Source organism: Phascolarctos cinereus, unplaced genomic scaffold (genome assembly GCF_003287225.1).
Source record: "Phascolarctos cinereus isolate Bilbo 61053 unplaced genomic scaffold, phaCin_HiC Scaffold_3;HRSCAF=262, whole genome shotgun sequence".
Lineage (NCBI taxonomy): Eukaryota > Metazoa > Chordata > Mammalia > Diprotodontia > Phascolarctidae > Phascolarctos > Phascolarctos cinereus.
The window spans coordinates 238,726,481-238,740,140 of NW_027555736.1; the positions used below are offsets into that span (position 1 = coordinate 238,726,481).

The 13,660-nt window shown below is 38.4% G+C and overlaps 1 protein-coding gene across 1 annotated transcript in view; it reads right to left on the reverse strand.

The window, feature by feature from the left end:
• Positions 1-2,052: 2,052 nt before the first annotated feature.
• CCDC175 (coiled-coil domain containing 175) overlaps positions 2,053-13,660 on the reverse strand; it is a 108,189-nt gene continuing 96,581 nt past the window's right edge. Inside the window, 3 exon segments of the mRNA XM_020986157.2 lie at positions 2,053-2,127; positions 10,594-10,645; positions 11,220-11,383. Of these exon segments, the coding sequence (XP_020841816.2) occupies positions 2,119-2,127; positions 10,594-10,645; positions 11,220-11,383 (225 nt within the window). The 3' untranslated portion in view covers positions 2,053-2,118.

The following is a 13,660-nucleotide window of genomic DNA, read 5'->3' on the forward strand; positions in this document are numbered from 1 at the left end:
AAGGACTGATATTTACTTAAATATTTCCTTTCTTGCATATCTAAGCTTTGAGAATAAAAATACAGAACCTTTTTTTCCTTATAGTTGCCTCTTGGTGGCCTGAGGACAGCAGTTAAGATTAATAATTGTAACTTCAAAATAGAAATTTTAGCAGTTCATATTAAAAAAATTCCAAAATCTTTATCTATTGATGTTGCAGAGGTTCTTAACCTTGGCTCCATCGACCCTACAGGTGATCATCAGCAGATTTCAACCTTTCTTTTCCTTTGTAATCCTATCTGTTTTACTTGAAGCATTTGAAAACATTCTGAGAAGGGGTCCCTAGGCTTCACCAGATTGCCTCAAGGGTCTGTGAAAAGGTTAAAGAACCCTTGATTTAGGTGGTCCTTATTCAGGTTTGTTTGTTTGTTTGTGAGGCAATTAGGGTTAAGTGATTTGCCCAGGGTCACACAGCTAGTACGTGTTATGTGTCTGAGGTCGGATTTGAACTCAGATCCTCCTGTCTCCAGGGCTGGTACTCTATCACTGCGCCACCTAGCTGCCCCTCATATTGTGTTTTAAGGGAACTTTTTGGTCCTCTCACTGGAGTTTTAAAAATAATAGTAATGCATTGAAAAGCACTGTTTTCTTAATTTTGTTGGTGCAGTTTGAATTCATGGTAGTGGTGTACACTAGGTGATTTGGTTCTGTTTTGTTTTCAATTTTTTTTTAGATCAAAATGAAGCAAGATAACCCAACTGGAATATGTATTTTCTTTTTTTCCCCCCTGTAAATATGGTTCCTGATTTAACAGGTTGTTTCTGAACCCCTCACAACAGTTTTAGAAGTTTTCCTATTATATTTTAAAAGTTATGTGTGTCTTTAAAATTTTTGATTTGTTCAGAGACTGGTGATACATATCGATAGCCTGATAGAAAATATCAAGGCTAGCTACCAAGACTTCATTTTCTGCAAGGATCTACTATTGGGAGTAAATCAACAATGAATTTCCCTCTTACTTTTTCCCCTCCTCTTCTTCTCCCCTCCCTTAACCACTCCCCTATTATGGTAAAGTGTAAATGGGAGAAATTATGTATAAGTAAATATGGTAACCATCAAATAAATTTGGAATAGTTGATACACAACATATTTTGAAGTTACTTTTTTAAGTAATAGCATGACCAGGAGAGGGTATAAACTACCTGAATGTTGTTGGCACTACTGAACTGTTGAATTTGGTCATTTGTTATTAAGGCTATTTCTTAAAGTGCTGATATGTTGGGGTTTTTTTCCAAATAAGTTTGCTCTATGCCCTTCATAAGATTGAGAGCTAGAATCATTCACTCCAACCTCATATTTTACAGATGAGAAAATTGAGGCCCAGAGTGACTTGATCTGAGTCACTGGTAGTAAGCAGTAGAATAGAAATTGAATCTGGAGTCTTCTAATTTAGTATTCCACTTCACCAAACTTCATCTTTCATAATTATAGTATGCAATATATTGCTAATTAGTTTAAAGATGCAAAAGTCCTAATTTATTCATATATTTGGGTCATATGATAATTTGACCATCCGTCTTGATTAAACATTTGTCTGATTACATTTCTTACTAATGCGAACAACCACTTTCCCTCCCCCTCAAAAAATGGTTCAGTGGGAAATTTCTGTGCAAATGATTTTTAAAAGATTTCTTAAAATGTAAAACCTGCTTTGGTTATAATCAATACTTTTAATTTTCCAAAACCTAATGATAAAAAACTCAGAGGATGGGCTGTGTCAAATTATCTTGCAAGTAAATTCACTGTATTAGGTTAATTCTGTGAAATTCTTTGATCTTTATTTTTTTGTTTGTTTGTTTTTTACTTTTAGGCAGTTGGGGTTAAGTGACTTGCCCAGGGTCACACAGCTAGTGTCAAGTGTTTGGTCTGAGCCCGGATTTGAACTCAGGTCCTCCTGACTTCAGGGCCGGTGCTCTATCCACTGCACCACCTAGCTGCCCCAGATCTTTATTTTTAAAGTAATTTTAAGTAGCCAAAAAAAATCACTTGTTTAGCTCAGATATGAGTAGTTTAATATTAATCATATATCTTACCTGTATCTTTCCAGTTGTAGTAAAAAGTGCATCGGGCCTTTAGCAGTCATAGTACCTTTAAATGTAATAATTTTGTTACTATATATTTTTAAGTAAAACTGTACATTCTGCTCTTTGGTCTTAGGTTGAATTAATTTTTGCAATTCCTGTTACTTATCATTTTCCAAAATTAACAATTACAATTTGCCTGTAAAACCCAAATTCTTCTTTTCATCCCCTTTATGTCTTTATATCTACTACATAGACATAAAAAGACAACTAGGATGTTAGTGTCCTAAGCTGTCGCTTGCTTGAGTAGGATGTTATAAAACTATATCTTTTAGTGGATCTTTTCTGATCATCCTTTAGAACCTCTTAGGACCTGAGCGTGGGTCATAACTTATGTCCAAGAACCAATATTATCAGGAAACTCCAGCTTGTGAATGCCCTACTTAAAATCTAGCACCTAGACCAGACTGTAACATTCCAGATGTGATTTGATTCTTGACAGAGTTTAGAGGGACTTGTTTACCACATCCTGTCTGAACATTATGTCTCTTCGTGTACCCTAAGATGACAGTGGTTTTGGTTGCTATGTAACATGGTTGTCTTTGTTGAATATGCATTCCTGTAGAACACAGATTTTTTTTTTCACATGAACCCTTGTCAACCAATCTTCATCCTTTATTTTTGAAGTTAGTGTTTTGAACCTCAGCATAGAATTTGCCTTTTATTTCTGTTAAATTTCATTTGGCCCAGTGCCCTATCATATCAAAATCTTTTGGAATCCTCCATGTGTTAGCTGTCTCTTAAAACGTTGTGCTATCTTTAACTTTTATTGTATTGAACAAGTCTTTGTACAAGGGATGGATGGTAATGAAATGCTGAGCAACACAAAGTCAACAGGTACTCCATTTCAAGATGAAATTCATCTGCTTCTCTTTTGCCTTTCAAATTAGTTTCAAAACTTAATCCATGGAACTATCACCTAGCCTTCATCTCTACTTTGGCTATAAAAATTTTCATAAGAGATGAATGTGATAAACTAGATTTTTAGCATCTCTTATAAACCAGTCAAAAATGGAAATGAGACTGCATTGTTAGTATATGTTCTTAATGAAGACTATTTCCGGATGCTCATAAACCATCCCTTTAATAATAAAATCTAGATCACCAGCCTATAGTTTCTAGATTCTACTCTTAGGGCAGGAGGTAGTGGAGAATCAGGACATTTGCCCTTCTACAGTCCTGTAGCTCCTTTCTCAATGTCCGTGTTTCAAAGACTCCTGACAATGAGTCAACAATTGTTTCTGCCAGATCTTTCATTACTACTGTATAAGGTTCATCTAAACCTGGTGACTTGAACTCAAGCTAGGAAAGCTAAAAGATCTTCCTATCTGCTTAGATGTGAACTCTTAATATGTTTTAGTCTTTTCCAGGCCAAAGATCATTCTCCTTGGCAGAAAAAACCAAAATGTTGAGTCCTGCCTTTTCTCCATTACCTTTTATCTTCCTGAGCAGCATTTAGAGCCCTTCTTTGCTCTTCTTGCCCCTAACATTACTGTAAAAAGCCCTTTTTTGGTTTTTCTGGTGTATTTCTTCCTTCAAGCCAGCTGCTCTGAGGTTGAGTGGTCCTAAGACTATTCATGTTGCATTATATACAATCCACTTGTATTCATGTTTCATTTGCCTTTCAGTTTTCTATACGTCTTTCAAAATTTGAAGTCACTTAGCCCCCTATGCTTCGTCGTTAGTTTCTTTAGCTTTTTTCCCCATTTCTTCCTCACTGGATTTGTTTCTTTTACCACTCTTCCAGAATTCCATTCTTAAGGTTCCCCATCCCTTTTGTGCTAACTCTCCCCTACTCCTCCAAAGATCTTCAGACAGCTTACTCATCCTTCCTTCTGAACTATTTGAAATCCCCTCTCCACAAATTGTAGATGTATATCAGAGTGCTCAGCTTTCTTCTATCACAAATTTTAAGGAGAGATGGTCCCTTCCCACCATGGATTCCTTTCTTTTCCAAATCAGTTCCTTTGTGTTGGTCAGAATCAGTTAAATGTGGCAAGCGTTCAAGCCAGGCACTGGGGATACAGGTAGACAGACCCCTGACAATGATACATTCCCTGGCTTCAAGTAGCTTACATTCTAATGAGGGACACGTTACATCACACACATAAGCACACATGTATGTGTGCCGTAAAGTAATTTGAGGTGGCAAGGAGTACTAACCTATGGCAGAGTAGGGGTGTAATGAGTAGGGAAGGCTTCATAGGTGAGGTGGCAACTGAGTTGAGCACTGAGGTCAAATAGAATTTATGAGAGGTGTAGAAGAGGAGCACACTCTAGGTATAGGAAGTTATCGGTGCAAACAGAACAATTCATCTTGCCACTTCCTCCACCTTTTGATGGATGAAGTTATCATTAAATCAAGTGAAGGAAACACTAGCTTCTCTCCTTGGTCAAAGTGAGTGCCAGCTTATGTTTGCATGATTGGTATCAGAGCATTCAGACCATCTGGTATCACACCTCTGTGCTAGGGTTATGATAGTTCCCAAACTCCTGGTTGAATTATTTTCAAGTGGCCTGTAATATACTCTCCCAACAATATGGCTGTCTCTCCTTTCATTGACCTTCATCCAAATGCACTCCACAATACTTCCCCCTTGGTTCTTAGATTCCTTCACATAACTATATCTTAATATGTGATGCCACTCTGCCAACCCCATTTTTTTATGTATTCTGTTGTTTGGAATAAGGTATACCCTTTTCAGGATATATTACAGCCTTGAATTCTATCCTGTCAAATCACAGTGATCTATCCCTGTCAAAACCAAATTTGCCTTCTTGAGTTAGGATCTTACATTAGGGTCTGACCTTGCATATTATGTATACTGTGTAGATATCTCAAGCCATAAATAGCTCCTTTCTTGAATTTTGTTTGCTGTTACTCTCTTTCTGTCTCTGTCTGTCTCTCTCTCTTTCTGTTATTCTTAGTTGTAAATTGCTACCTGGAATATCATATTACCAGATGTTCTCTCCTTTATAGTGTAGACTACCAGGTCTTGTGTAATCCTGACTGTGGCTTCTTGGTAATTGAACTCTCTTTCTAGATACTTTCAGTATATTTTCTTTGACCTGGAAGTTTTAGATATTGCCTCTGATGTTCCTGGGAGTTTCCATTTTGGTTTTTCTTTTAGGAGAAGAATGGTGGATTTATTCTACTTTCACTTTGCCTTCCAGTTCTAATAGGTCTGGCCAGTCTGCATTAATGATTTGTTTTTCAATATAAATTTATTTATTTTTAGTTTTCAACATTTACTACCACAAAATTTTGAATTCCAAATTACCCCATCTCACCCCCCTCTACCCCAATATGTCATGCATTCTGAATACCGCTTTCCCTAGTCTGCCCTCCCCTTCTATCTCTCCCCTTCCTTCTCTTATGCCCCTTCCCCTTCTATTTTTCTGTAGGGCAGGATAGACTTCTGTACCCCATTTCCTGTATTTCTTATTTCCCAGTTGCATGTGAAAACATTTTTTTATACATGTGTTTTTAAAACTTTGGGTTCCAAATTTTCTCCCTTCCTCCCTCCCCACCCACCTTCACTGAAAAGGCAAGCAACTCAATACAGGCCATACATGTGAAGTTATGCAAAACACTTCCATAGTAGACATGTTGTGAAAAACTAACTTTATTTCCCTTAATCCTATCCTGCCCCCCCATTTATTCTATTCTTTCTTTTGAGCCTGTCCCTCCTCAGAAGTACTTCCTTCTGATTACCCCTTTCCCAATCTGCCCTTCTCTCTATTATCCCCCTGCTCTCTTGTCCCCTTCCTCCCCTATTTTCCTGTAGGGTAAAACAGATTTCCATACCCAATTGAGTGTGTATGTTATTCCCTCCTTAAGCCAAATCCTATGAGAATAAGATTCCCTCATTCCCTCTCACCTTTCCTTGTTTCCCCTCCACTGTAAGAGCCTTTTCTTGTCTGTTTTGTGTGAAAAAATTTACCCCATTCTACCTCTCCCTCTTCTCCCAGTATAATCCTCTCATCCCTTAATTTAATTATCCAGATATGACCCCTTCATCTTCAACTCACCCTGTGTCCTCTATCTATCTATCTATCTATCTATCTATCTATCTATCTATCTATCTATCTATCTATACATACATATAATTTTTTCCCTCCAACTACCCTAATACTGACAAAGGTCTCATGAGTTATAAATATCATCTTTCCATGCAGGAATGTAAACAGTTCAACCTTAATAAGTCTTATGATTTCTCTTTCCTGTTTACCTCTTCATGTTCCACTTGAGTCCTGTATTTGAAAGTCAAATTTTCTATTCAGCTCTGGTCTTTTCATCAAGAATGCTTGAAAGTCCTCTATTTCACTGAATGACCATTTTTTCCCCTGAAGGATTATACTCAGTTTTGCTGGGTAGGTGATTCTTGGTTGTAATCCTATCTCCTTTGCCCTCCAGAATATTATATTTCATGCCCTGTGGTCCCTTAATATAAAAGATACTAAATCTTGTGTTATCCTGATTGTGTTTCCACAATACTTGAATTGTTTCTTTCTGGCTGCTTGCAATATTTTCTCCTTGACCTGGGAACTCTGGAATTTGGCTACAATATTCCTAGGAGTTTTCCTTTGGGATCTCTTTCAGGAGGAGATCAGTGGATTTTTCAATTTCTATTTTGCCCTCTGGTTCTAAAATATCAGGGCAGTTTTCCTTGATAATTTCTTGAAAGATGATGTCTAGGCTCTTTTTTTGATCATGGCTTTCAGATAGTCCAATAATTTTTAAATTCTCTCTCCTGGATCTATTTTCCAGGTCAGTTGTTTTTCCAATGAGATATTTCACATTGTTTTCTAATTTTTCATTCTTTTGGATTTGTTTTACAGTGTCTTGATTTCTCATAAAGTCACTATTCTAATTGCTCTATTCTAATTTTTAAGGAAGTATTTTCTTCAGTAAGCTTTTGGACTTCCTTTTCCATTTGGCCAATTTTGCTTTTTAGGGCATTCTTCTCCTCATTGGCTTTTTGGACCTCTTTTGCCATTTGGGTTAGGCTATTTTTTAAGGTGTTATTTTCTTCAGTATTTTTTTGGGTCTCCTTTAGCAAGCTGTTGACTTGTTTTTCATGATTTTCTTGCATCACTCTCATTTCTCTTCCCAGTTTTTTTCTACTTCTCTTACTTGCTTCTCAAAATCCCTTTTGAGCTCTTCCAAGGCCTGGGACTGATTCATATTTTTCTTGGAGGCTTTGGATGTAGGAGCTTTGACTTTGTTGTCTTCTTCTGGTTATATGTTTTGATCTTCTTTGTCACCAAAGTAAGATAATATAGTCTAACTCTTTTTGCGAGATTTGCTCATGATCCCGGCCAACTGCTTGAGTTTTAAACTCTTTATTAAGGTAAGAGTCTGCTTCCAGTGTGGAGAATGTACTGTCCCAAGCTTTGGTGGTTTGTACAGCTGTTTTCAGAGATACTTGTAGGGACCTGTAAATTTTCAGTTCTTCCAAGGTGGTATGATGAGGGATGAGGTGTTTACTCTTTTCCTGCCCTGTGCTCTGGTCTATGAGTGACCGACCAGCAGCAGTCTTTTTTGTCTTGGAACTGTGAGGAGAATTTCCTCTCCCCAGCTACTACAAGCTCCATCTCACCAGCTCTCCTCCTCACCCCACGACCGCCACCCAGAACTGTGACCCAGATCCAAGCTCGGGCAAAGCAAGAGATTCCTGCCTCAGCATTGGCAAAGAGATCCCTACAATCCCGCTGTGATCAGCCACTGGATTTCCCCTCAGTCAGGATGTAGCCACCTCCCTAGGGTCAAACTCCTCAGGGGATGGGGCTGAGACCTAGCTCCTCTCTTACTGCACGCCCATGCCACACTCTGCTCCTCTACCAGCCCTGTGCAATATACCTTTCTGATCAACCATCCAGGTTGTTTTGGGCTGGAAATTTGTTTCACTCTGTCTTTTTGTGGGTTCTGCTGCTTTAGAATTTGTTTAGAGCCATTTTTTTATGGGTATTTGGAGGGGTTTGGGGGCGAGCTCAAGCGAGTCACTGCTTTCACTCCGCCATCTTGGCTCTGTACCCCCATGATTTCTTAAAAAATGGTTTCTAGCCGTGTGTGTGTGTGTATGTGTGTGTGTGTGTGTGTGTGTGTGTGTGTGTGTGTGTGTGGTTTTAGGTAGTCTGATGATTCTTAGATGATCTCTCTTTTACCTGTCTTTGAGGTCAGTTGTCTTTGATAAGAGATACCTCACATTTTTCTGATACTGTTTTAGACTTTTGACTTTGTTCTGGTGTTCCTTTTGTCTTGAGTTACTGACCTCTGTCTGGTTCAATTTAATTTTCAGTGAATCTGTTGTTGGGGTAAAGTTTTATATCTACCATACTTAGCTGTTTTTTCTCTTTGAAGTTTTTTCCTCTAGAACTCTCATTTCATTTATATGATAATTTTTTAAAATTCTTGTTTCATGTTTTGGAGAAATTCTAGTAGAGCTTGTGGCACATCCATAAATTTCTTTGAAACCATGTTTGTAGATGATGTAGAGTTATTAATTTCTAGATTTGTTTCTGACTATCCCTGGCTTCATAAAACAGAGTCCCAAAAGTCTTAGGGCAGTTTTAAGCTCAAAGCTTTGAGCCCTCTCTCGCTGAGCCCCATAGGCTTTTGAGCCCATTTGCTATCTGAGAAATAGCTTCAGACTCTAGGCCTCCTTGGAAAGATCCTAGTGGGAGCTCCCATTTGACTGTGACCTAGCACACACACAGCTTCTGGTTTACTTCCTTGGTCCATACATTGGAAGACTTCTACGTACTCCTCTCCCAGGGCTACGCTTTTCCGACTGAACCTTTTCCTTAGAGCCTGCGGCTTCTGGCTGCCTCTTTCTGTGGAAATGGGCTGCAAAAAATGCACTTGCTGTATTTTCTCCTTGGGTTTCTTAATCTTTTCTCTGTCTATTCTTTCTAGGGTCCCACGGTATTATTATTTTATTTATTCAGTTGGTTTAGAACATGCTACCTTTTTAGTGCAATGTCACTTAAATTGGACTATCAAGATGTAATTATTGTTATTAAGTTTCTACTTAGATTTCCAGTTTTCCAAGTGATAATATTGGATTTCCTCATCCAGACTGACATTGGTTAATACTGTGTAAAATTGGTATCAATGATGTTAATGTCCTTAACCCATTTGTTTCCCATTTTTTAAACATTTTCAAAGGTCAGGTTACACTCCTTTTAATCACAAAACATCATTTTTCTCATTTTTATTCTTTTTTTCAGCTTTGAGTTCATTTGAATCTTTGCTGTAACTTGACATTCCTAGACCTCAGTTTCCTCAGCTATAAAATGAAAAGATTAGACTAGATGGATTCTATGTTTTCTTCCAGCTCTTGTTCTCATGATCTTCTAAGTCAAGGCTTGATTAAACACAGTCTATTGATTCAGAAATAACTTTCACATCAATGACAGATTATTTCTCGTCTGCTAAAAAATGATCAACTTCTGTTTTCTGTCATTTATTGTTTTCCATATCTAGCACCTTTAGATTATCTCCTAGAATGAAGTATGCGTTATGTATAAATATGAGATTTCTGTATAGTTCATACAACTTTGATTTCATTTATGCCTGAATGATTATCACTCATTTTGCACCATCATTATCTGTAGTCACACTTTTGCTTTGAAGTCACCAAGTACTACCAAGTTATTTTCCTAAAACTAAAGTACAACCATGTCATTCCTCCTGCTCTGTCAACTCCAGTGGCTCCCTATTGCCTCCAGGATCAAATACAAAATCCTCGGTTTTGTGTTCAGAGCCCTTCCTAACCCAGCCCCCTCTTATCTCGCCGGTCTTGTTTCAAGTTACTCCCTGCCACATACTTCTTGATCCAGTGACAGTGACCTCCTGACTTTTCCATGAACAAGGCACTCCATCTCTCCGGCTATTGACTAGAACTCTCTCCTTCCTCAGCTCTGCCCACTGACCTCCCTAGCTTCCTTTAAGTCCCAACTAAAACTGCACCTTCTACAGAAATCCTTTCCTAACCCCCTTTAATATTAATACCTTCCCTCTATCAGTCACTTCCTACTTATCTTTATGAGGCTTGTTTGTATATATTGATTTGCATTTTCTCTCCCCTATTAAATTGTAAGCTCCACGAGGTCAGGGACTGTCTCTTACCTCTTTTTTTTTTTAAATCACCAGCATTTAGCACAGTGCCTGGTACTTTGTAGGCACTTCATTATTGATTGATTGAAGTATCAAAATACAATTTAATTTTATGGGCCTTTCTTTTAGAATTTCATCTTGTGGAGGACATAAGACATTAGGACACAAAATATAATCCATTTATCAGTCAGTCACCTAACAAGCTTATTAAGAGTCTACTAGTATATGCTAGCTTCTAAGGATGCCAAGACACGAATGAAGTAGTCTCTGCTCTCAAGGAACTTAAGTTCTTTCATTGTCTAATGGATTCCATTATTTAATGAATTGTATTACCTAATGAACTCTACCCACCTTTTTTCCAGTTTTGTAGGTTGACTTCTTTTTCTGTGCTTTGGCGTTCTCTCTACAAAGACATTCATTTCAAATAGGTTAAATTGGAAACACTTGGCACTTTTCAATTATCTTGAATTTCACAAAAATGGAAGATTTCATTTCCCACCAATGCTGGTTAAGAATTTCAATTGCAGAGATGAATATCAATTTTTTAGTTGTATTTGAGGCTCTAATCAAGAAATTATGATAGGTTATTGTATGATAAGCATAACTTCAGAAGTTTTTCTCATAGACTATAGTTAGATTGAATGTTTAAAGAGAAGAATAAGATAGTCATGTAGCCTAGGCAAAGTTTGAAAACTGTATTCACTGTATACTCAGTGAAAGATCTGAACTCTCATTATACCACATGCCAATGTGTGGGTCACAAAATAAAGGCCTGTGTGCCATGAAGAGTAGATTTTCAGGTATGAAAAATCTGGGCCTTTATAAAAATGGAAAAATTACTCTTATGTACATTATCCCTCCATAACATTTGGCCCTCTTCTTCACCCACATCATCACAGTTGCCTTTATTGCTTATTTAGTTATTCTTAGAGGTCTAAATAAAATTAAAAATTTAAAACTTTGAGGACATTACTTACCCAATGACAGTGTTTGACTCTTTATAATCAATTATGTAATACAGATTATCAATGTGCCGTCTGAGCCAACCACAAATGATTTTCAATTTTTCTTCTCTCTTATAAAGTTGTGTCATTAACTTTACAGTTCCTTCCACGGTAATCTTATTATCTCCTCTAAATTTCTATAATAATAATAATAATAATAGTAATAAGAATATTTTACCAACTTCCTCTTAGATATCTCTCCTTTTTTAAAAGAAGATATCTTTTATGGAAAAAAATAATAGATTTCACAAATATGTATAGACCAGTTACATGTTTATATAAAACATAACCATTTTGGGGGGTGGAACCAAGATGGCAAAGTGAAAGCAATGACTCCCCCCAAAACCCTCCAAATACATGTAAAAAAATGGCTCTAAACAAATTCTAGAGCAGCAGAACCCACAAAAAGACAGAGTGAAACTAATTTCCAGCTCAAGACAACCTGGATGGTTGATTGGAAAGGTGTATTGTACTGAGCTGGGAGAGGAACACAGTTCAGCATGGGCACACAGGCAAAACAGGCCTCAGCGAACCTGGAGCAGGCCTCAGGGGACTGAATCACAGGCAGCTGTGGCAGTTTCCAGACTTCTCAACCCACAAACACCAAAGACAGCTTAGAAGGTCAGTGGGAAAGCTCTGTGACCAAGGTGAAAGAGAAGCCAGGTCCCAGCTCCAGTCCCAGCACAGCCCCAGGGCAGTAATGGGGTACAGAAATCTATCCTTCCCTACAGGAAAATCATAGGGGAAGGGGATAAAGAGAAGGGGAGAGGGAGATGGAAGGGAGAGCAGACTAGGGGAAGGGGTATTCAGAATGCACGCTGTCTTGGGGTAGGGGGAGGAATGAGACTGGGGAAAAAAATTGGAACTCAAACTCTTATGGGACATTAAAAATAGGAGTAGGATTTTCTTTCTACATTGGACTTGGAGATGGAGGAGGACAACTTTGGAGATGATATACAGGTGTGGAGAGCTACTGTAGTGCCAAATGAAGAGCCACAAGGTCAAAATCTTGATGAAGAAGTCAAAGTTTGGTACCCTCTTAGGCACTGGGGAGGTATACTATGCACTCAGCTGCTTAGAGCTAATTTAGTTTCATGTTTTTTTTTTAATTGGTTATTTCAGTGAAGACTTGGCCTGTTGGTCACAGATAAACCTAACTAAATATATGTCCTCCTCCAATGCTGCCTCTCCAGGTCTTATTCATATTGATGGACCTAGAGTCCCTAAAATGTGGTTGACAATTCTTACTCAGGGTTCTACTGGTAATCCTCATGGATTGTGCTTTTCCAGTACTGTTCCACTTGAGCCTCTATGAGTATACTCCCAATTTATTATAAGCCAGACCTATTTAGTTTATAGGAAGAGTTGTTTACTAAGATATAACAAAGATAGTTGTCACAATAACCTCAACTCACACCGTGCATGTGCTCTTCTTTCGCACTCGTAAGATCCCTGGACAGACTGGGCTCAAATTTTGGCAGCATACGTGGCCAAAGGGTAAACTCACAACCCCTGGTGATTGGAAGTTTTTTTGGAGGGTCCTGAAGAAGCTTCTTTTCAATGTGGTTCTTGATGAGGCTCCAAGTATTCATCCCTCGTTGAGTCTAGCTTGCCCTTGATAGTTCTTCCCCTCTTGTCCTTGTTCAGTCATTTCAGTCACGTCTAATTCTTCTGACCCCATTTGGAGTTTTCTTGGCAAAGATACTGGAATGGTTTGCCATTTCCTTCTCCAGCTCATTTTACAGATGAGTAAGTCAAGGCAAACAAAGTTAAGTGGCTTGCCCAGGGTCACACAGCTAATAAGTGTCCAAGGCCAAATTTGAACTCAGGAAGATGAGTCTTCCTGACTCCAGGCCCAGCACCGTATCCAATGCACCACCTAGCTGCCCGTCCTCTTTTGATGAAGATGCTATTGTCAGCCACTGCTGTTCTGGGGATATCACTCTGGCTCTGATGGACACTCGTGGTGACCTTTTGTAGCACACTAGATTCTCACCTGATCAATGATGGGGACGGGGAAGAAAAACTTGCTTTTCCTACCTCAAGGACAATTTCCTCTGGGAAATCCTTCAGCACTGGATTCTGCCACCATTGGACTGGACTGCTGTTGCTGGAGAGAGATGCCAAACTGGCTCACTGTGTGTGGCTTAGGGGTGTGTCTGATTCTTTCATCCAGTCACTAGATATTTCCGGAATGATATCATCTGCTTTCATCCAATGACTCAAAGCCCCAACAATCTTGTCATATTGATTAAGGACTTGTTTTCATATATTTTACTTTTTGTTGATTGAATCAATAAACCTGGGCCTTCTGTGATTAGATTCATTTAAGAGGGTTTTCACACACACACACACACACACACACACACACACACACCCATCTATCTGCACATAAGTTTGGAAAGGGTCATCAC